This window comes from Danio rerio, chromosome 16 (genome assembly GCF_052040795.2).
Source record: "Danio rerio strain M-AB ecotype USA chromosome 16, GRCz13ab, whole genome shotgun sequence".
Taxonomy (NCBI): domain Eukaryota; kingdom Metazoa; phylum Chordata; class Actinopteri; order Cypriniformes; family Danionidae; genus Danio; species Danio rerio.
In genome coordinates this window covers 52,450,076-52,475,131 of record NC_141036.1, presented here as the reverse complement: position 1 = coordinate 52,475,131, position 25,056 = coordinate 52,450,076, and the positions used below count along the sequence as shown (strand labels likewise).

The 25,056-nt window shown below is 35.8% G+C and overlaps 2 protein-coding genes across 4 annotated transcripts in view; one reads left to right on the top strand and one right to left on the bottom strand.

Moving 5' to 3' along the window:
* LOC147840416 (uncharacterized) overlaps positions 1–25,056 on the bottom strand; it is a 976,031-nt gene that overhangs the window by 210,764 nt on the left and 740,211 nt on the right. The window lies entirely within an intron of this gene.
* Positions 665–24,479, top strand: tmem176l.3a (transmembrane protein 176l.3a). Of its 2 annotated transcripts, none has more exons than XM_087288192.1 (11): positions 665–962; positions 1,275–1,449; positions 7,918–8,010; positions 13,060–13,179; positions 15,116–15,214; positions 15,332–15,373; positions 15,454–15,534; positions 19,133–19,189; positions 19,283–19,471; positions 20,238–20,357; positions 20,955–24,479. In XM_087288192.1, exons 2-11 carry the CDS (start codon positions 1,276–1,278, stop codon positions 21,015–21,017), a joined length of 1,038 nt encoding a protein of 345 aa, XP_087144318.1. In that variant the 5' UTR covers positions 665–962; position 1,275; the 3' UTR covers positions 21,018–24,479. The 2 variants fall into 2 exon arrangements, with proteins under 2 accessions (XP_087144318.1, XP_087144319.1); XM_087288193.1 differs by having other exon boundaries at positions 1,246–1,449.

The window sequence follows — 25,056 nt, the reverse complement described above, 5'->3', positions numbered from 1 at the left end:
CTCGGCTTATGCTAGTTTTGTTGAATAAAATCAGCAAACAATGCAAAAGAAATATGACAACGAGAATTATTATTCGTATTATTGTCGGCTAGTGAAAGAGTCGTTCGGGGGATTCATTCACAAACGAATCGCTCCCTCCGTCAGTATGATAAGTGAAAACAGGAGAGGAGGTGTGTTTCAGGACATGATTAGATAAAATTTAACAGGGAGGGTGAATAGTACATTTCTGAATCTGTACACACAAACACAAGCTTTTTGTCAGGAATGACCGTGCGGTCACTGATCCATCAATGTAGAAAAATGATGTAAAATTATAATTTTCGTAATTAGAAAAAAATTACATACTAGCATCCAGGAAAACTCCCGATCATAGATATATGTATATATATATATATATATATATATATATATATATATATATATATATATATATATATATATATATATATATATATATATATATATATATATCTGGCTTTGGATGGCCACAGTCCTTTACTGAACCTTGGTCCCGCATTCATTTTAAAGGAGCGCTACCCTGTACCAAGATGGCGGCGCTATTAACGCATTCCGTCCAATAGACAACAAAAGGCCAGGCGACATCTAATGTATATATCTATAGGCCGCGCCTACTTGTGGCTTCTTTTGCGCTCTTCAGAAACCTATGGGTGACGTCACGGATACTACGTCCATAGATTTTACAGTCTGCGCAGTGATTTAAAATACAAAACAAGGTCTTAAAAGTAGCATTGTGTGTTAATTGTGTGTTAATATTTGCAAAGTATATCAAAAACACCAGCAGTGATGTTTATATTTGAAGCTGCTGTGGACCAAGGAAAACTTAACGTTACGTAACTTACTGACAGGAAACAAAAAAACAAGTATTTCCACTTTCAGCCAGAAGCAGACCAACCAGACACAATAACGCTCATTCTGAACTAAAATATACAGTTCTTCATAAGGTGAGTTTTAGTTTACCGTCTTTCATAACATATAAGAAAGTCAGGTGCTATATAAAAACGAAAACAATAAAAAAAACACAGTAAAAACTATTTGACTTGAATCTCTTCATAAACCGTGCCAGGGTAATGTTTACTTCCTCTTACGTACGGAAACGATAGCCGTTTATTAAAGCATGATCTAGTACTCATTTTGAGAGTATTAACAAATGTCATAAATATTAAGACACTTAGTTGGGATTTGCGGATGTTTGAGCTTGTGATTTTTCTCTTTATGATATGTGAGGTCAGAGGTGTCTATTTTTCCGCCGGCAGGATGTCTGTGACCGTGTCTCATGGCGAGGGCACTATGATCATCACTGTCTCCTCGAACCCAAAGAGCAAATGGCCAATGCTGTGCCAGATTCTGGGTTCTCTGTGTTATGGACCGGTGTGTTTTGTACCAGAGGATATGAGAGAGACGCTGTCAAGCACACAGAGAGTTTTTGGGGTGAGTTAGAAACTTGATAGCATAAAAAAAAAACAATATTAGGATGCATGGACATGTTCTTTTGTATGAGGTGCCGTATAGGATTTAAATCAAACTTTGCTTATCTACACATACATAAAACACATGTATATACACCTATAAATTACTCGCATATACACCTACTACTGGATGTTCAAAACAACATGGATGAAACTTGTGTATATACATATAAACTTGACGCATGAATACACCCACATACACACGCACATACATATAAACTCGATCCTCACATAAACTCTCACATTAACACACGCACATACATATAAACTTGCTGCATGCAAACACACCTATACACTCTTGCATATACATATAAACTCGATTCTCGCATAAATACCCACATTTACATGCACATACATATAAACTCGCAGCATGCAAACACACCTATACATACTCGCATATACATATAAACTCGGTCTATGCATATACACCCTCAACAACACGCGCACATACACAAACTCACTGCATGCAAACACACCTACAACATCTCGCGCAAACATACAAAAAAATAAATTAAAAAAATTCACAAACATTTATCACGAATCTGGTTATTGCAAAGCTTATGAAATAGAAATAATGTAATTAATAGAGGGATTAAATATGTTAAATTATGAACATATGTTATATAAAATATTAGTCTTATTATATACAGGTTGGATAAGCTATGAACAGATTTACAATATATGAATAAATGTGCAGGTTGCTATTAATAATCAGTAGTGTGCAGATAGATAAACATGATTACAAGTGTACATGGTACAATATATGAATATATGTACAGGGATAGATAAACATGATTACAAGTGTATATGTTACAATATATGAATATATGTACAGGTTGCTATTAATAGTCAGTAGTATGCAGATAAATAAGCATGATTACAAGTGTATATGTATAGTGGGTGTGTACATAATTACAAATGCCCATATGCAGTGGGTATGTACAGTTCAATAAGTAAACAGTTCAATGTGGTGCAGTGAATGTGCAAATTGGTGCAGTGAATGTGCAAATTTTAAACGTGCAAATGTTAAACAGTGCAGTTATTGCGAGGAGTTTAAGTTAGAGGAGAGTGGGGGTGTATTGGGGGGGGGCACATACAGGTGTTTACACAGTTCTAATATTTAATATTTAATAATAATTATTATTTAATTGTTCAATGTTCACTTTAATTTAATTATAGGCTACTGCTAGTATAAATTGAACCACAGTTTGGAAAATCCTTGTGTAATGTAACCTTTTAATGCATTTTTATTTTATGTTTAGGGCAAAAACGATACATTTACTTTAGTTTTTTTACTGTACATTAGTTAGCAAGTTTTAAAAAAGTTAGTTAGATTGTAATCTAAAAGTATTCAGAATATACTACTTTAAATAAGTACCCTAGATTACATTACTAACTACAATGGTAAGTGATTTTTTAAAGTGATTTACCCAGTACTACTCTCAGAAATAAAGGTATGAGCTGTCACTGGGGTGGTACCTTTTTTAAAACCTACACATTTGTACCTAAAAGGTCCACATTAATACCTCAAGTGTACATATTGGTAACTAAAAAGTACAAAAATGTTCCTCTTAAAATTTTTAGGTACTAATATATATTTTTGAGGTACCAATATGCACCCTTTAAAAACAAATGTGTACCTTTTGAAAAGGTACCACCCCAGTGAGAACTCGCATACCTTTATGTCTTTTTTTCTCCTCTCCCCCGACGGCCTGCACTCATGTTGCTGCTTGCCTTTCAAACGCTCATAAATAATCATAAAAGTCATCGTGCTGCACGTATTAGAAGGTGTGCGTCTTTAATAAACTATGACATCTGTGTTCATTGAAAAGTAAGAATGATTAATAAATCCATATGAAACAGACCCTTAAAGTGATGTTGCGTCAGTTTTGGGCTCAGACGTGCTTCACATACACACTTCAAGCGGATCGTGCCAAAGTTCAACCTAACCTCGCTCTGACACACCTCTTCCATCTGGGCCAGGGCCGGCCAACTGAACCGTGCCTGAGCCTGATTCGGACTGGGGAACACACCTTGGCACGGTTTGGATAGTATAGTTTGAGTGCACCCTAAAAAGACCAGAGGCGTTGGTCAACTTGTTTGGTTTTAGAGAAGTGTTTACATCCACGCTAGGCAGTTTTGGTTTGATTAAAACAAACTCTGATGGATTTGCCCATCTAAACACACCAAACAACGGGAAATAGTGTCATAAGATTTAACCACAAAAAGTACACACTGCTCAAGCACCAGGCTTTTCTTTTAGTAGCATGATGGTATAACTATACATATTTTTGGTGATAATTGCAAAAGCTTTTATCATGATATTGACATAAGCATTACTTTAAGAGCTTTAATAATAATAAAAAAGACATTAGAACTTCACTCCAGATAAATAAGATCTAGCCCTGGATGCCAGATCCTGTAAGAAAATGTCTTTCTCTGGATATTCAGACAACAAGCCAGCAGAGCCAATACCCAAACCTGTTAACCAGTATTCAACTGAATAACAATCACCTATCAGTATAGGACTTGACTGAGAACGCCAAAGAGGAGCAGAAGCAGGAGACCAAGTAATGATGCAATTAAAAACGCAACACACCCAGACATCTTCCCGAAGTCCTTATGAGAAGCATTAATAAACCTGTTGGCCAACAAAACAGAACATCTAATAACATGTTTTTCAAATTTGCTGCAGGAGGTCAGGCGAGTGTTTGAAATAGTTTTGTAACCTCTTATCATGGCACGAGGCTAATCATTTTTGTTTTATATTATTTTATACTGTAATAGCTGCTATGCTAATTATTATTTAATTATAAATATAATGTTTTCTTATGAGTGGCTGGGCCAGTTGACATTTCTGTGTGGAGTTTGCATGTTCTCACTTTGTTGGTGGGGGTTTCCTCCGGGTTCCCCCACAGTCCAAAGACATGCGGTATGGGTGAATTGAATAAACTAAATTGGCCGTAGTGCATGTGTGTGAATGAATGTGTATGGGTGTTTCCCAGTGATGGGTTTCAGCTGGAAGGCCATCCGCTGTGTAAAACATATGCTGGAATAGTTGTCGGTTCATTCCACTGTGGCGACCCTTGATAAATAAAGGCACTAAGCCGAAGGAATATGAATGAATGAATGTTTTCTTATGCAAAGAATGTAATGACTCAAAGAACACACATAAACTCATACTGTTCCAATCATTTTTTTTCTCTTGAACTTTTGTTATTCAGAGATGTTTTAACATTTATTTTATTCGTCTGTTACAATGCTTTGTTTATTAAACTGACTGCAAATTACTAACTTATAAAAATACTCTTGCATATTTGTATTTTTTGCAAGAGGGCGCCCTCTAGCGTTCAGTTTGAGTGAAACATACAGCACGTTATTCTATTCATCTTTATATAGCACTTTTACAATGCAGATTGTGTCAAAGCCGCTTCACATGGAAGATTATAGTAAATTGAAACTGTGTCAGTTCAGTTTTCAGAATTCAGTTTAGTTCAGTTCACTGTGGTTTAATTTTCACTGCTGAAAGCCCAAACACTGACGAGCAAATCCATCGATGCGCAGCTCAACAAGTCCTTAACCATGTAAGCCAGTGGCGACAGCGGCGAGGAACAAACTTCACCAATTGACGAATGTGAAGGAAAAAAAACCTTGAGTGGAACCACGCTCATTTATTTCTCTTATAAATGGCCAAACGTCTTGTACAGAGCTGCAGTCTAGGCGAGGCTGGAGAAAGCTGGATGTGTTAAGCACTTTATAATGTTCAAACCAACTTGTTTTGTAGTCAAATAGGTAAAAAATACTAATTTAATATTATTATTAAGAAACTGAAAAGTTAAATGTGATAGTCCATATGTTTTGCTCTCAGTAAATGCATAACATGCTGTAATTTCACATAGCAACTATTTGCATACCTCTCAGAAAGAAGAAATTACTGTCAAACATTCTATTAAATAATGATTGGAAACTGTATTTAAAAACTAGACTATTCTGATGCTTTATTGTTACAAACCTACTTTGCTAACACCCTGGAAATAGTATTGTCACAAATGTAATATTTATTGTTTTGTTTATTATTTTTATTTAGTGTCTGATTAATCACAGTAGTCACAGAATTTTTTTGTCAGTCAGTAGTCTTGCAACTGGGCAATTCACTGATTAAAAACTGCTATTAAAGTGTGATTACATCCAGAAACACATTCATTTAAAACATTAACTTTAGGTTCTTTTATCTGTTTAAATACACTGCCATGAAATCATTTCAGTATGGATCTGCCATGTCACAACATTTATTTCAATCCAGAGTTGCATTAATTTTTCTCCAACATCTTGTTCTGACGACTGCTGAACAAAGTCTTATCCAGCAGATTCCAAAGATTCTCAATAGGGTTATGGTTTGGATTCTGTGGTGGCCAATCCATGTGTAAAAATGATGTCTCCTGCTCCCTGAACCACTCTTGCAGTTTGAGCTCAATGAATCCTGGTATTGTCATCCTGGTCATTCAATACATTCAGGAAGTCATTAATCTAGTTAACCAGTTATATAATAAAGAAGATATACTCTTTTCTTACACTGAATTTCTCTCTTATTACAAAATTTCAATTACCCAGCAAGAGTTTTCAACTGTTATTAATTCAATTCCTTCAGGGGTCCATATGTTATTTTGAGGTATTAATCAAGTCCTTGCTCTTGATGCATCGTCTTTTGATATATATATATATATATATATATATATATATATATATATATATATATATATATATATACATCATCTTTTGATTATATCAAGAGTAATAATAAGGCTATCCGTACCCTTTTCCAAAGATAACTTATTACTGTATTATATTCAGTCTTATTGGATGTCTTTATTAAAGGATCAACTGATTTGCTGGAAAAAACCACAGAAATACCATGTTAGAAATAAAATGAAAGAAATATCTTATAAACTTCTCCACAGATTTTATCCAGCAAAACATTATTTACACAAATTTAAAAGTGGGATTGATATAAATTGTATTTGTTGTAGTGAATTTGAGGAGACTGCGTTTGTTTTGGCATTGAGCATATACTCAGTCGACTTATGGAGTGAGGTGCAAAAATGTATTAATAACAAATTACAGTGTTCTAAACCTCTATCATTGTTGTGGGAAAATGTATTTTTTGGCATTTCTATGTACCTATTCAAGAGGAAAATTGTTTTTATTTAATTAATTTAATTATTTTGCTAACAAAACTTTAAAACTTTACATGTAAATTTACCAATAAGAAACCCAACTTTAAGGTGTTGATGACTGAATTATGCTTATATATTGTCAGAGACTCTAAATAAGAAAGCCCTACGCACTTTAAAACTTTGTGAACTCTACAATGTATTTATTTGATTATTACATATGTATATTTGTATTTGATTTATGTTTACCCCCAGGCATGTATGTTTTCTGTACTTTTAAAATTTTATAATAAAAAAAACATTCAGGAAGTCATTTTTCAGTGGGAGTATCAGTAATGACCTGGATTTTTTTTTATAAATCTTTTCCTCTGTGATTTTAGTTCCTTCTAATTAAGCATAATACAAAATTATGGAATTTTTCTGTGTTCCCTAAAATTCTTGTCTAACAATGAGCTTAAGTGTTTTGTCCAACTATTCTGTCCTACCTAAATAAATTAGAAGTATCAATTGATAATAAATCTTACAGAAAATCCCTCCTAAAGACACATATCCTTATCTATACTCATCTACAACACCCTAATACTATAACATCCCATAATTTTTTCTCTTTTTATTTTTTCTTCCTTAATTGTTCTCTCTTTCTTTTTTAAAGAATTTCTAATTTGGTTTTTACCTGTGTCTTGATTCTTTTCAGGCTGCAAAGTCCATCATCCTCAAATGCTCCTCGGAGTGGTTTTACGTTACTAAAAAAACTAAATCTTCTTTTAAACTGGAAATGGTTTTATTATTTTTTATTTAATGTTGTTATCAAGGGAGCAATACAGAATAAATGCACAATTATTAATTCTCGCTACTTATACAAACTGAAAAATTGATCACAGTTAGCATTTTTTAAATCATTTATTCATTTTCCTTCGGCTTAGGCCTTTTTTTAATCAGGGCTCGCCACAGCTGAATGAACCGCCAACTTATCCAGCATATGTTTTACACAGCTAATGCCCTTCCAGTTTGCCTCAGTACTGGGAAACATCCATACACACTCACATGCACACACATACACTACGGCCAATTTAGTTGAGTCATTTCACCTATAGCACATGTGTTTGGACTGTGGGGGAAACCGGAGCTCCCGGAGGAAACCCACACCAACAATTGTGCAGTATTAGGATATTCCCATGCTGTGTATATCCTTATTTATATCAAGTAAAACTGTTTACAGATTTAAACTGATGCAAACATTGTTTTCTCTTATCCCATAGATTGTGCAGATAATATTTGCCATCCTGAATCTCATGCTGGGATGTTTTGGTCTTATTTTCTCTTTCAAGAGTTGCGATTTATTCTACAGTTCGGTAAGACATTTCTCACTCGATTCAGTATTATATTTGTATCTATTTAAATGTAGCTAGTCTCAAAATGTTCACTTGGCAAGATTACAAAATTAAACATTGAAAACTATAATAATGTACTGATTATACTGATTGTAAATGCAAATGATTTAATGTAAATGATTGAATAAATTATCCCAGCAAGCATTTTTGTTTTTAAAATATGTCTAAATAGATGTCTAACATGTCTAAGATGTCTAATAGATGACGTATTGTTACGACCCCAAATGTCAAGGGCTGAAGGCGAACATAAAAGTTAAAGAAAAATAAACAGTTAGCAGATTTATGATTTTAAATTACCCTTAAGGTTCTTTTATTGTGAGAAGTCGGAAAAAGTTTGTATTTACTAGAAACAAATAAATGAGCGCAAACAAAAAGCTTTAGGGCTGAGCAAGGCCAAAATAATAAACAAAATATTAACTAACTCCACCCCCAAGATAACTTACCTAATGAAAAACAGAAATGAAGAAAATAAATGACAAAAGGTGCATTCGACATGAAGCTCAGCTGCAGCCGGTGATCAACGAGATTAGCCGAGCGCAGGCGGAGGCGGAGTTGAAAACGGAGTAGTCAAGACGGACAGCTGGACACTTCGGGACTCAAAGTTGCTGCAGTCATGATGACCGATCACATGGCGTCATCATAATTTTTTTGTTATTTTTATTTATAACAACAAAACATTTGCAAATAAAACAGAATACAGGCTCTACAAACTATAGTTCCTTTTTAAACAATAGGGGAGAATTATGAATAAAATATATAACAAATGCATAAGAGAAATAAGAGGAAATGAGAGGTTAATATAAACATAAAAACGAACAGGTCTATTAAATACAAAGCAATAAGCATAAATTCTAGGAGTTAAACATCAATCTTTAGCCTAATACTTCTTGTTTGAATGTGCTAAAAAAGGGTTTACATATGTGTACATTTATAGATATAAAAATTTCCAATGTAAAAAGCAAAACAAGGTGTTTTGATTAGGTCTTAATAAATGAGATTATTTTGGATAATGAATGAATTTTCAAAAAAGCATTTTAATCCAAAAAGATTGTGTTGAAAAGAACAAAAGGTAAAATAAGTGAGCAATGTAGAAGTTTCCCAGAAAGAGCAGGTCGCCTTTAAACTGCTAGACAGGAAATAAAATATATATTTATATTATAATAATAAAGCCATTTTATAATTATTTAATAAAATAGTTCTTTACTTTAATTTGTTAAGAGAGCTTTAAGGTGGCAGGATCAATGATGATGATTATTTTATTTCAAGTCTTTGAGACTTTTTTGAGTTCATATTTAGGTTATTCACTAAAATATACACTAAAATATATCATTTAAATCGTTCATGGAGATGAATGCTGTAAATAGTCTGTATAAAAAAGTTAAAAATAAACCTGTACAAACAAGCTAACCTTTATAACCAGATTATTTAACAAAAGATGATACTGCAGTAAAATATTTGTAGTCTTTTAGCAAGATGTGTGCAAGATAGAGAGGGTGTGAAAAGTGAATTGTTTGTTTTGAAACTTTTGAACTTTTGAATAGGAATTTGTCCAATTATAAACCCGAAATACACGTGTTTGTTGTCATGTGGTGAACTCGGCCAATCGTGTAATATCGGTGTCGTCATCAAAGCTCCTGCAGTCGCTCTTCAGAAGCTGCACGGTTTGAGTCTGCCGTCTGATCTCGGAGCGCTGTCGCGGTACTTTGATGCCACATGTGACAGTCACGTGGCGTCGGCGCAGCATCAATCCGGACAAGATTTCTAACCAGCATGCACCGCTTTAAGACAAATTTCGATCGATCTGCGCATGGCTTCATGAAGTCGAACGCACCTAAACACTACACCAAAAAGCTAAACCAAAAACAGGAGAAAATCAGTGTCAAAGTAAATGGCACTCAACCCCTACGGCGCTCAGCTCACAGCTTTATCAGACAAGTTATGTGTATGACAATCACCAAAATGGAGGGGGGAGGAAAAAGGTGGAGTGCACCTTAAAGTTCACAGTTTATAAATCAACAGGTTTTAAACAAGATAGCCACAATCTTTGGAAAGCTCTCCGTCTCTCCCCCCAGAGATCTGACTCTATCGGTTTCCTTTTCAAAAGATGCTGCGTTCTCCGTGCACCAACCACAGTGCACGTACGCAGCACGTCCAATTAGGGCAGGGCGACCTGGAAACTGGAACAGGACAGGACGAGAGAGAGAAAGAGAGCCACACACACACACACACACACATAGCGGCACAGAAACAACCCAATACGCTCTTGCGTAACACGTATATAGACGTCTTGGTTAAAACAAGGCTAAATTTGGTCTAAGAATAGGCCAAAACTAGACTAGTCATCAAATAAACAGAAATTAATGACTAAACATATAAGGCTCTATCATACACCCGGCGCAATGTGGCGCAAGGCGTGGCGTAATAGTCTTTTGGTACATTCAGCTCGGCGCAAGGGTCATTTTGAGGTGTTGCGCCACACTGTTTAAATAGCAAATGCATTTGCGCTCAAATGTGCGGCCATAGGCGTTCTGGTTTAAAAAAGCAGGCGTCTTTTGGCGCGTTGCTATTTTGAGAAACTGTAAATAGTCTAATCTTTAGACCAGAACAGAGTCAGTCTATTGTCTGGCGCAAAGTGCGCCTGGCTTACACACTACACACAAGATGCAGAGCAATACGCAAATATCTTTACATATGAAAAATATATAATTTCTTAAGGATAAATATATATATATACAGTTGCGTTTAGTTACAAACAAGTTCCCGGAGGGTGCTTTATTTAGGGATGGCTGACGTGAAACTGATGTTTCGACACCGTGTCGAGATCCCGAAGCGCAAGTGTTTCGAAACACTGCACCGAAGCATGATCCGAAGCACCCAAGTCACGTGACTAAAGCGATTCAAAGCATCGATCAACTTAGAAACATTTCGAGACCTGGCAAATCCTCATTTGACTACCAAGGTCTTCAAACAATCTCTGTGTCATATGGCTTAGAGGACTGTGTGTTTGCTAAATGATTCTATGCTTTGCATGATGTTTTGGGTTCGAATCCCGACTTGTACAAATACTCTGAAATCATGGTTTTATGTATTTTAATCATGTTTCTGTTTTGTGTAGCCTAAATAGGATACAGCTGCAGTTACGCCATCAATTTAGCATCATTTTTGTAACACTGTAAAACAATAATAAATATTTTACAGTATGGTTGGGTTTAGGTAGACATTAATAAAATACAATAAATGGGAAATTGAATGAATAATATAAATAATTCTTGATAACTTCAGGCCACCGTTTTTGATCTAGCAACAACCCAGTTTTAAGACAAAAACAAGACATATTTATTCACAAATTGTTCATTCGGATATCAGACCAATGTTGAAACAAAACGATATAAGAGCAAAGCATTAACAATTGGTATTAAAGCATTTCAAAACAACTGCCATAGCCTGGCTTAGAAACCTATTAACCCCGCATGGAAGTCTGACACCTTAACCACTATACTATGTTACTTGAAGGATCCAACATACAAAGTTGGGTTTAATCCCTCAATTTCTTTAACTGTTCTTTGCTGAAGCTGTTTCAGTGCAATGCATAAAAAATGACCACTAGATGTCACTGTAGAGTGGGGTTTCGAAACGTTTCGAAGCTTCGACACATTTGCTTCGACTGTTTCAGTGTTTCACGAAGCCTCGCTTTGCCCACCACTAGCTTTATTTACAAAGTGAAAGGGGTGAAATACGGTGCTCTTCTTGGTAATAGTGCTCTGGTGCTCCGGGGAGAAGGTGAAGGATAGTGAGAAGTCGGGTGCTGGATCGTCACCAGCTGGAGACCGCTGTGGGAGAGACTGAGAGACACAAGCATTAGCGCATGGAGTCATCTGAGAATGAAGCTCGCCTTCCTCCTGTGTGGGGCTGGCTTATATGTCTCCCTGGCTAATGAGGTCCAGCTGTGAACGATCCGGTGTTGATGAGGTTCCAGCTGGGGTGAATTTGTGACCAGGGCGACATGGCATCAGTGTACTCGCTACAATATATATAAAATAAGAATATATACAGGATATAAATATAAATGATTAAAATATTACAAACACATTTCTAGCCTACATGAAGATTGAAAAACCATTGCCTTATTTTCTTCATCTCAGGAGGCTTTTTCAGTTCATTCAATTTGCTTTTGTATAATGTGATTATTATTAGCAGTATTTTTATTATATCCATATTTATATTTGTTTTAATAAAAACAAGCTTAGATTTGTCCACGTGTCAAATTTTAGACCATATGGGGCATGGCAGGTGTATTTGGAAATAACTAAGTATTTTGAACACACTTGTTTAATATTGTTCATTTATTCGTTTGCTGGAAATTAGAACTGAATTTAGAAATAGTTTTGAAACAAATATTTGCGCTTAACAAACGAAATTAATTATTTAAAGGCTAATTGATGTCTGTGCGTAAAGGTTTCCCTATCCACGAGAGCAAAAGCGAAAGTGAACTTACTTTACGTCAAAATGCGCTTATGGCGCGACGCAGCTGGCTCTAAAAGGGAATGGGAGATGAGACTCTGATTGGTTTATTCTCAAAACACACTTATACCTCATTAAGAAAATAAACTCAACCCTTTTAGACCATGCGCCATGGCGCAAAGCGGATTTTCCCGTCCTTAAATTAGCAAAAATGCGTTCTGACACACCCTGAAAGCGTTTGCGCCCTGCGTTTTGGCATGGCGTCTCTGCGCATGGACCGTCAAAATAGAGCCCATAAAGTCTGTCTAATCTTTCTGTTTGATGACTAGTCTAATTTTGGGTTATTCTTAGATGTCGATTAGATTTTCACTGACAGCCCTTGTATTAGACAAGCTGTCTACATTTAGATGTCTATTAGACGTCTATTAAACACAGAATAGTTTGCTGGGATAATACACGTTACAGTTATAAATTGTATTATTGAAATATAACATAAAAATCACATGAAAAAGGTTGTATTTATTTGCATGCATTTATCTTTTCCTCTAGAACACTTTTGGAGGACAGTGTAACGATGTAAGGGTGTTGTTCATCCTTCAGTTGATTGTGGCGATCAGTTTCTGTGCTATGACTGCAAAGTCTTGGTGTAAGAGGGCTACACCTGCGAAGGTATTGTATCATCACATTTAAGATCTATTCACATTAAAAAAAATGTCCAAAAGTTGTAATGGACGCAGCGCAGAAGAACTGTTGGAATCGCATTCAGAGCACTTTCATTTCCAATTATGAAAGCATTGACAGCCAATCAGATCCTCTCGTTTAATGCAACACATACACACGTTATTATTTCTTTGTGTGAATGAAGTGTACTATGGTGTATATTATGAAAGAAAACATACAGTAAACATAAAAAATTCTGGTCACACTTTACATTAAGGTTTTATTAGTTAATATATTTATTAATATAAACTAAGTATGAACAATACTTGTACAGCATTTATTAATCATAGTTTAACATTTACTAATGCCTAATTCATGCTTGTTAACATTAGTTAAAGGTGCAGTAGGTGCAGTAACCGCTTAGCATGTTATCTTTGGACGGAGGATAGGGACTGTGATTCAAAGCTACACCCCCTGAAATCGCAAGCCCGTGCACCACGTCACAACAGCAGACAGACAACCCACCAGTTCATGTCATTCGCCAGTTAGTTATTACTTAGCCACACTTACATGCTATTTCAGAGCGAATATTCAGAGTAGCATGGTAAACAGTATAGGAAGGCTGTCATTGTTCAAAAATGAACCAATGTGAATATAAAAGCAACTTCAGCTCAGTAAAGCAGCTTTGGCGAAATAGCGCTATTTACTGATGTTTTGATGTTAAACTAAATATAAATCTACATTATCGATGCTTTAAAAGGACCTAATGAAACTGAAAATAATCACATCAATCTTTCACCGGGAGATTTCAGTGGCTGAACAACACGTCTGAGCATATAAGTCATTCATAACAGAACACAATTTAACATCAGCTTAGCCTGACTAAAATAGTTTTAAAACAGAACATTACCTGTTTAACAGTAGGTCTAATACTTCAGCCATTGTCATCCTTCCTCCAGCATGCTAAAGTAACTCCAATATTGATTCAGGTTTTTAAAGGTTTAGTTCAGCATTTGATTTCTCCCGGTCTGTCTCATGACCGCGGACGGGCACGCACTAATGGCGGATCTGCGTGAACAGATGCGCAGAAGTCCGAATCTACATTTGCTGACAGACAGTCTGAGCTGCTTATCAGAATTATGACAGATGTCGCTCCGACAATATTTAATTGGATGAATTTTGTTTTGTTTTATGCCTTACCCAGAATATAAAAATACATAAACACATTTAGATCATTTACTGTAATCATTACTATTGGGCTGTGAAGAGACTTTGAACCAGCACAACAAAAAATGTTTCTGAAGACAATCACCTACTGCACCTTTAATGCATCGTGAGTTAACGTTAACAATGGACAACTGTATTATCATTAACTAATCTTAACTAACATGAACAAATACTGTAATACATGCATTGCTTATTGTTTGTTCATGTTAGTAAATACATTAACTAATACAGGGGTGTCCAAACTCGGTCCTGGAGGGCCGGTGTCCTGCATAGTTTAGCTCCAACTTCCTTCAACACACCTGCCTGGAAGTTTGTAGTATAACTACAAAGAGCTTGATTAGCTGGTTCAGGTGTGTTTAATTGGGGTTGGAACTAAAATATGCAGGACACCAGCCCTCCAGGACCGAGTTTGGACACCCCTGAACTAATACAACCTTATTGTAAAGCATAACTAAAACTCTTTATTTATTTTAACAACAGCTAACGTCAGATTTGTTTAGGCTTGAATATTTGGCTTGTTTTTAACTTTATCTTTCTAAAAATGGAAACTCAGGAAGCTTTAGCATAAGACACAACCGTATTTCACAAAGCCCATTCTACAGTAGGTTACATCGCAATTTTTGACTGAACATTTAGTTACTGCACTTTGCCTTTGGACGTCAGTATAGGTCTAGGTAACTTTAAAGCTTTTCTTTTCTCCTTTCTGTGGTTTTTGCAGTTGGTGGAGGACACAAAATCAGAAACACAAAGAGTTGGAATTTGCACACAACCGTATTCATTTTTTAAGAGCTGTAATATGACCTTTGCAGGTACTCAGGTGAGGAATGAATGACTGACTGACTGCAATGTATAATGTATATTGTAGACTACAGTGTATATTTAGTCAGATCAGAGTAATTTATGCTACAATCTACAATCTGCGCTTTTATTTCAGGATCTGAAGGATAAGCTGACTGGCACTCACAAAGCACTTGGAGTGAGTTTTTTTTATTTTAAACAGCTTTATATTTAGGTGTTTTGTAAAAGTGGTACAGTTGTTATTCTTTTGTTCTATAGATTGTGCAGATAGTAGTCGGTGTCTTGAACATTACAGTGGGTTTCTTCGGCTTTGGCTCTTCTTTTTTGATTGGTGGTGTGGTAAGATTTGTTTAATATCTTCTTTTCAATTCAAAATGAGTAATATGTATGCATGTATAGTGTGTGTGTGTGTGTGTGTGTGTGTGTGTGTGTGTGTGTGTGTGTGTGTGTGTGTGTGTGTGTGTGTGTGTGTGTGTATATATATATATATATATATATATATATATATATATATATACATATACAGTTGAATCCAGAAGTTTACATGCAGTATAAAAAAAAGGAACTTAACCATTTAATAACCTAAATGATTTACATTTGCTAAATTATAGTGAAGAATAATGAGAGAATTTTTGTATTAATTTCTAGAGTCAAAGGTTTACATGCATTTCCTTGGTAGTTTTTTTTACTTTGCTTTTAAACTGTATAACTTTAGTCAAATGTTTTGGGTATCCTTCCACAAGCTTTCCACAATAGTTTGAAGTCAGATGAACTGAGTCAGATTTGTAGGCTGTCTTGCTTGCACAAGCTTTTTCAACTGTGGCCGCAAATTTTCTATAGGATTGAGGTCAGGGCTTTGTGATGGCCACTCCAAAACATTCACTCAGTTGTCCTTAAAGAACATTTGAACTAATTTGGCAGTCTGCTTAGGGTCATGGTCTGTTTGGAAGACCCATTTGTGGCCAACTTTTAACCCATAAGAACCCACTGTGACGCGGGTGTCACAAACAATTGTGATCATCTGAAAAGGTCTTTTAAAAGCATTATTCCTCATTTTTATCTTGGGAAGTCTCAAAGTGACGTATAAGTAACATCCAGGTTCAGTCACGTGAGAATGTGTGCATTTTTGTTGTCATGGCAACATGTCCAAAATGGTGGACTGTGTGGGGAGCACATGTTGCAGTGTCAGCAATTTTTAAAAATATCTGTTTTTATTACTAAAGGTATGTTTTGACCCATTTAACTATTCTAAAGTTTTAATAACATCCTAGATTACATTTACCATGATTTAAATACATTTCTTGAACAAAATTATATAAATGAAGGTACAAAGATATTGTAGTGACATATATGTCACATTGGGCTGTTAACCTTAAAACAGTAGGTGGATTTTTGATGTGACGTATTTGTCACATTAAGAAAAATAGTAACAAACTGCTCAATTTATCTGATTAAATTATTTTAGTGTTCAATATTTTCTACTGCTCATTGCAAAGCATAAATTAACAAAAAAAAAATAATAATGTCACATTAATTATATCGTTAATGAAATGTATTTTGAAACTATTTTTATAACTATAAGCTGTAACAAGATGTTTATATCATATGTTAGTCTCATTTTAAGGTTGTAAAATTGAAGTGAGAATAACATGATTAGATTCAGGAAACAATTTGATGTTCAGAATGCACTAAAGTGTATCCACAGAGATGATAGTGAGTATGAGGGATGTGACAGTGACTCGAATAAAGACATTGATGATCCTGATTACACTTGAAGTAGAAAAGACATGGAGGACGGTGAATCAAGTGGATCTGATTTAGACATTAGCAGATCAAGTGATCTAGATTCAGAGGCTGCACAGCAAAACATAAACTTTGGCCAGCAAGGGCAACTAAACTTTTTCTTGGAGAAAGTTGAAATCCCCGGGTGCACATTCAAATGACTAAGTGCCAAAACTTCACACACCACTGGAATATTTCAGAAAGTTAATAACAGCAGAAATGTGCGCGTTGCTGAAGGAACAAACGCATTTGTACAGTGTGCAACAATCTGGAACTCAAAAAATTGTTAAGTTCACTGTTAAAGAATCGTAAATACTGGTTGGGAGCTATCTGCGTATTGGTCTTAGACAAAATGCCAGGAAATCGTGCATACTGAGAAAATGACACAAGGTGTTCCATGGTGGCTGACAACATGTGTATGTTTAACATGTTGACCTTCAGTGTGAGGTAGTTCATTCATTCATTCATTTTATTTTGGCTTAGTCCCTTTATTAATCAAGGGTTACCTCAGTGGAATGAACTGCTAACATATCCAGCATATGTTTTACTTAGCTGATGACCTTCCAGCCACAACCCAGCTCTGGGAAACACCCATACACACTTGCATTCATACACTCATACACTACGGCCAATTTAGCTTATTCAATTCACCTGTACCGCATGTCTTTGGACTGTGGGGGAAACAGGAGCACCTGGAGGAAACCACCGCGAACATGGGTAGAACATGCAAACTCCACACAGAAATGCCAACTGACTCAGCCAGGACTCAAACCAGTGACCTTCTTGCTGTGAGGCAAAAGTGCTACCCACTGAGCCACTGTGTCGCTGTGAGGTAGTTATTTATTTTTATTTAGTTCACACATTTTCAAGTTGTGAAAACAATACACAAATAACCATATATAACAAAAAAGGTCAAATTTTGATGTTTCGAAAGAATTGTTGCAAAATGTATTGGTCACAGTTATGGGGCTTTAAACGCCTAATGTGACATATATGTAACATTACAGCTCTTTCACAAAGAGGGGTTGTATTTCAAAAACAACTGCAGAAACATGTTATTAGTGGTCCACTTGGTCTGTATTATATGCCCCATAATTTTCCTATAAGGAAAAATCGGTCCGGGTTCTTATGGGTTAAATTCCTGGCTGATGTCTTGAGATATTGCTTCAGTATTTCTACATAATGTTCTTTCTTCATGATGCCATCTATGCTGTGAAGTGGACCAGTCCCTCCTGCAGCAAAACAGCCCATTCTTCACAGTTGGGATGGTGTTCCTAGGCTTGTAAGCTTTCCCTTTTGTCCTCCAAATGTAACACTGGTCATTATGGCCAAACAGTTCAATCTTAGTTCCATCAGACCACAGGACATGTCTCCAAAAATGATTCTTTATCCCAGTGTAATTTAGCAAATTGTAATCTGGCTTTTTTTTGTTAATTCTGGCTTGTTGATTTTCCCATGTTGTCACACAGGAAGCAGTGTGTTTGAGGTTTTCCTTACTAGGAGTCACTTACTAGTTTTATAATGATTTAATCGGCTGTAGTTTGAATTTACGCTGGGTTTTTCTCCTCTTAGGGCTTATTATGCGATCTCTGTCGCCATCTTGTGGTGTAACGTCAACCGTCTTTGCTCTGCTCAGTATGACATTATAAATATTTAAAATGAACACTATCCCTATAAATGAACTGCATAGTTGCAATCTAAACAACTACATTCTCAGCCTCAAAAGGACATTATGTTGTCCAACAGCTGCAATATTTGTCAAACTGCAGTGTTTATTCATCTGCTGTCACTTAATGTCGGCGGAGTAATACAAAAGAGTGAGGAGGCTGTACGAGTGTTTTATTGCAGGACATCACACGGCTATCAGCCAAACAGATTCAAGAACCAGACAGAACTGTTGTATAAATATATGTACATGTGCATTTATCTGAGTATATTTGTTTATTTTGTTGTATTTGCTTCTACTTTTTTTTTTAATGCTTGTGAAGCACTTTGTGTTGCATGTTATGTAGGACAAGTGTTACAAATAGAATGTATTATTTAAATTGTATTTATTATTGTTATTATTATAACTTTAGTTCAAGCCTGTTTGAACGCTCCAGTGTTTTTATTTGCTTAGGGTTAGGGTTAACTAGGGTTTTTCTTTTTCTTTTAGTTCCTTGTTATTGGAATAATGTGTGTTCTCGCAGTGAAGTTTCCCAGTCAAAGGCTGGTAAGTGTGCATCAAGAGATTTCCCCAGTTTTTTTCATTATTACTGATCATCTGCAATTTATTAATTAAATTTTTTATTTTTTTGTTTTACAGCTTGTAATTCTAGTATTTCTGAACATAGTCAGTGCTGCGATGGCTATCTCGGCTGTGGTGCTGTATTCACTAGATCTGGCAATGGGGAACAATTTCAGCTGCTATGAAAATTATGGGTATTATTCACCTAATAATGGCTTTAGAGGGAACAGTTTTGACAACTGTTTGTACTACAGGAATCTTAGTAAGGTAATGATTTGATTACCTTTTTTTAGGCCTGTCACGATAAGGAATTTTTGTGGTGCAATGTATTGCCACTGAAATTGTTGCGATAAGCGATAACATTGTCATTTTGAGATAATTTTATGCCACTAATTATATAATGATTGCATAACAGCATAATAAAACAAATAGTCATAAGCACTTTAAAATAATTAGCATTCTAAAGGCTATTTAGATTCTATAAATAGATGTTAAAAATGTAAATATCCTATTTTGTATTCATTAATTTTCCTTTGGCTTAGTCCATTTATTCTTATCCTGCATGTTTTACACAGCGGATGCCCTTCCAGCTGCAACCCGGTCTGGAAATACCCATACACTCTTATACACTACGGGCAATTTATTTTATTTAATTCACCTTTAGCGCATGTCTTTGGATTGCATGCAAACTCCATACAGAAATGGCAACTAACCCAGCTGGGACTCGAACCAGCGACCTTCAAGCTGTGAGGCGATGAGCCACCATGTCACCCCTGTCCTATTTTATACATTAAATGTCCTATTAGGTAAATGTTCAATTAAAAACTAAGGTAGAATGTAAATGTCATTTAACGTTATTTGTAAATATATATTGCAATGGCAAAAACTATTGATGTCATCTCTAAGTATTGCACGATAAATCTATATATATTGATTATTGTGGCAGGCCTACCTTTTTACATAACAAAGTATATATTATTTATGTATTATTGTAAAAAAAAACAAAATTGTATACTAAAATGACCACTTGTAGATAATCCTCGGAGGTCTGGATATCATGATGATCATGCTGTCGGTGCTTCAGCTCTGTGTGACCATCAGTTTCTGTGTTCTGACTGGGAAGGTTTTGTGTAATAAAAACGAGGATGAAGAGGTACTCAATCATCAGCACTAATACAACAAACATTTAGTCAAATCCACTGTGATCATAATGGTTTTTGTGTGTTCATGTCAAATTGAAGTGTAAATTATTAGCCCTGCTGTGAATTCTTTATTCTTTTTCTAATATTTCCCAAATTATGTTCAACAGAGCAAGGAATGTTTGCACATTATATCAGATAATATTTTTTTCTTCTGGAGAAAGTCTTATTTGTTTTATTTTGCCTAGAATAAAAGAAATTTTAGGGTCAATATTATTAGCCCCCTTAAACAATATATATTTTTAGATAGTCTATACTATAACTTGCCTAATTACCTTAACTTGCCTTATTAACCCAGTTAAGCCTTTAAATGTCACTTTAAGCTGAATACTAGCATCTTGAAAAATATCTAGTCAAATATTATTTACTGTCATCATGATAAGATAAAATAAACCAGTTTTTAGAAATGAGTTATTAAAACTGTTATGTTTAGAAATGTGTTGAAAAATCTTCTTTCAGTTAAACAGAAATTGGGGACAAAAATAAAAGAATTAAAATTTAAGAGGAGGGCTAACAATTCTGACTTCATCTGTTTGTTTGTGGTTTTGCAGATTGTGGAGGATCCAGAACTTAAAAAGGGACTACTAGAATACGCCATTGCAACTATTGCATGATAAAGCGAACACTTAAACACATTTTGTTTTCACTTACACTTTTATTTTATAATCAGGTACACCTGAAGTGCTTTATTCAATGTTAAATGCCAATAATGTGGGTATGAATGCCATTTTACATGACATTTATTGCCATACTACTGAAAGCAGCAGCAGATAGTTCACCTCAGATTATGAAAATAAAATAAGCCATTTGAAATTGAACTTTACAACTGTGACTCAAAACCAACACATAATGCTTCAGCATGTTTTTTTAATTTTAAAGAGGTTTAATGTGTATGAATTAGATTATAATCCTTACCATTTCCTTGGAGTGCAGTGAGTGCACTATTCTGTGCTTCTGAATGGCTGTATTTAAATTTCTGTCTGGTGCAAACAGCCCAATTGCTTATCACTGCAAATCTCGTCACGTAGCGTGTTGTTAGGACACGGGGTTACAATGTAACCTGCTCACCTAATGTTTTCGTTCGTAATAGTTATATTATTTTCTAATTAGTAATTCGCATTACATTCATAATTCTGACTGAATGAATGACGCTGTTTTCCACCAATGCAAGCCGGGGTGCTGACATATAACTAGCTAAACTGGCATTGGCAGGCTTAAATGACCAAAACAAAGACAGCCGTTCCGACACGTAACGCACATTTTCAAAGCAGAATATCTGACTTCAGCATTGTTTTTCGATAAACAAGAATGTTTACTTGGCATGTTTCTTAAAGATCTGCAAACATATTATGGTGTTTTTATTCTTTAGAAGAGTCAAAAACTTACATACAGCGCATTTAATTTTTTTCACATATATTTTTATAGATAGAAAGGTGTTGCTTTTATTTTTTAGAGGAATGATGAATTTGGCATCAGGTACTTCTACTTTTACAGTTTACAATTTTACAACCTAAGAACAAAGTACTTCAACTTGTTACACCCAAACCTTTTTTAATTTTAACTTAATTCATTACAATAATGAATTAATTGATCCAACGATATCAACACCTGCTCATTGTGATTACGTACCCCCGTATACTTTTCTGGAGAGCGCGAGCTATGTAGCCAGAGCTTTAAAATGAATGCTATGGGGCAGTATGATGCTTCTGTTTCTTTTTTGTGCTACCAGCTGACCACTTTCCTCCATGTGGAAGGCTTTTCCGCTGTTACCGGTTTGCTCAGTAGCTCGCCACGTATACATCGACAGACTTGAGGAGCAGACAGGAGTTGACTTTGACGATGGGTTTCGAGTCTGGCAAAGAACTGTTCCAGAAAGCAGGTAAAACAAAAGCCAAAAAATAAAATAAACAAGTAAATAACAGGAATGTGGTAAATCAGAAAACGCGGTAAAAAGTCAGGCGGCTGCGAGGGCTTTTCTTTTTCTGGATTGGGGAAGGCTGTGGGCACTTCTATGGGTTGGGTCTAGGAAAGGGGGTTGGTGGGGGGATCAGTCACTTTAGGCTGATTTATACTACTGCTTCAAGCGCAGGCATATGTTCTGGCGCAGCCTGCACGCGGACGCATAGCCAACGTGCACATCTCAAAAAATGTAACTACACCTCACAACAAAGCATAGCGCAAGCTTTGTAGATGGTCGGCTTGGTAGTGCTGATGAGTGTGGGCGGGACAGAGAGCCGCGCTAGCCTGATGGAGCGATTGTTTACAAGTGTGGTGTCCTGTGAAGAAGCTTCAGATGGAGACTGTTGTTTTGTGTTTACCTTATGATAGAAGTTGTTGCCCATCCGCCGATTCCAGCATCTGAATGAGCGAGTTTGAGCCACTTGCACATTAAGGTAGCGTTCAGAAAAAACAAAATACCAATGAAGAACATCGACACACAGGAACATAAAAACCTCACTGCCAACTAGCGTTTCAGAAATGTTTTGCAGAGCAACACAAACAGCGTGCAGAAGTATAAATGCAGGGCAACTCGCGAGGCATGTGCCATGGGTTACGCCAATTACTCAATGCAGAAGTATAAACCAGCCTTTAGTCAGTCAACAGCGGCCTCTGGTGGATTTATGCGAGAACAGCAGGAGCGAATGGCACTTGCGAGAGAAATTTGAGATCTCAAAAAGCGTACAGAGCTGCCTCTGGCGGATTCCCGGAAACAAAAACTGCAAAAAGACATAGGTCCTGGGATGTATTTCGCGTTCTCCAAAAATTTATATTCGTATCAATAATGAGCCTAATAAATTTTCACTGTTTAATTATTTATATTAGACTTCTTAATCATCATCATCATTTTTATTATAATTATAACTCAATAACTGTTAAGGGGGACGCAGTGGCGCAGTAGGTAGTAATGTTGCCTCACAGCAAGAAGGTCGCTGGTTCGAGCCTCGGCTGGGTCAGTTGGCGTTTCTGTGTGGAGTTTGCATGTTCTCCCTGCATTTGCGTGGGTTTCCTCCGGGTGCTCCGGTTTCCCCCACAGTCCAAAGACATGTGGTACAGGTGAATTGGGTAGGCTAAATTGTCCATAGTGTATGAGTGTGAATGATTGTGTGTGGATGTTTCCCAGAGATGGGTAGGCTGGAAGGGCATCCATTGTGTAAAACTTGCTGGATAAGTTGGCGGTTAATTCCGCTGTGGTGACCCCGGATTAATAAAGGGACTAAGCCGAGAAGAAAATGAATGAATGAATGAATAAATAACACTTCATCATTTCATTCAGGATTTTACAGTGACTTTTAAAGAAGGATCTGTGGTTGAAAGTTACTGATTTTGTGATGCTTTTCTCAAAACGCGGCACTATTTGATTCAATTTTTGAGTTGAATCAATATCAAAATATACAAAAATCTTGTAAAATGTTTTTTTAAAATATTAAAATCCAGTCACAAAATCCTGGAGGGACTATTCATATGCCTATAGATGTGAAAAAAGTGTTGGCACGCTTACCAAAAAAATAAATGAATAAAGATTGTGTCTTAATAGTGGTTGTCTGTTTTGTAAACACTGTAGTTGAAAACCACTGTTAAATGCAACGTCATACTTTTAAATCTATTTTTTATTAGTATGTTGTGTCTTGAACATAAAATGTACAGCTGAAACCATTCTGTGTTCTATTACAAATGAAGAGTTCAACTGCAAAAACCTCTAAGCGTTCACCTAAAATCAGCATTTTTAATCAGCCTCCTATGTTTATGTTCAATTATTTCACTTGAAATGCAAGAACTTATTCTTATTTCTGAAAGTAAAATTACTGGGCCTACACATAGGAGTCAGAGAAAAATGCTACTTTTAGAAGAAAATATCTAATTGTTTTTAGAAGTTTTTGCATCAAAACTCTTCGAATATTATTTGTCACTTCATCATAATTAGTCCAGCATGTACTGAAATGTTTTGTATGACTGTCCTGTTACATAAAAACAATAATTGTACAGTGCAAAAATAGTAAAGTGTAATGTGCATTTGTTGTGTTTTAAAAAAATTAAACGTGCTCCTGATTGAGGGCCTGAATGGCCAATGGGAAGAAGCTCCTCATTCTTTCTGTTTTTGATATTTATGAAAAGATAGTGCTTTCCTGACTGCAACAGAGACTAGAGTCCATTGTTGGGGAGGTCCTTCACTATCTACCAATGGTCTAAGCTGTAGATGGAGGTCGGCTCATGAAGAAGATTTTATTCTCTCAGTGTGAAGCATTTTCTAAGTGTAAAGCAGTAACTTTTCTCTTCTCAAAAAGTATTGAGTGTTTGCAGCAAACATGCCAGCATGTGGTAAAAATACAGTGATATGTCTGTAAAATGAGAAACCTGCACAGGAGCAACAGTTCCCAGCATGCACTGTAGGAAAAAACAAAACACAAAAAAAAAAAAAAAAAACTCACCATAGTTGAGAAGCATACGCTGATTCTTTATGTCTGTGGGTTTTAAGTGTTTCAGATGTTCAATCTGTTTTATGATCTGATAAAAGTATTGGTGAGCTACATTTTCTTAATACAGTGCTCCTTTTGTGATACAACATATAAACTTAATAGGTCAAAACCAACTTTACTGATTTGACCAGAGACCAAACCACAGTCAATTATCTAGAGCACAACCGCTCTCTTTATA

Coding starts and splice junctions, on each gene's coding strand:
- tmem176l.3a (XM_087288192.1), top strand. CDS start 1,276: ATGTCTGTGACCGTGTCTCATGGCGAGGGCACTATGATCATCACTGTC. Junction 13,180..15,115: donor AGAGGGCTACACCTGCGAAG/GTATTGTATCAT, acceptor TGGTTTTTGCAG/TTGGTGGAGGACACAAAATC. Junction 19,472..20,237: donor ACTACAGGAATCTTAGTAAG/GTAATGATTTGA, acceptor GACCACTTGTAG/ATAATCCTCGGAGGTCTGGA.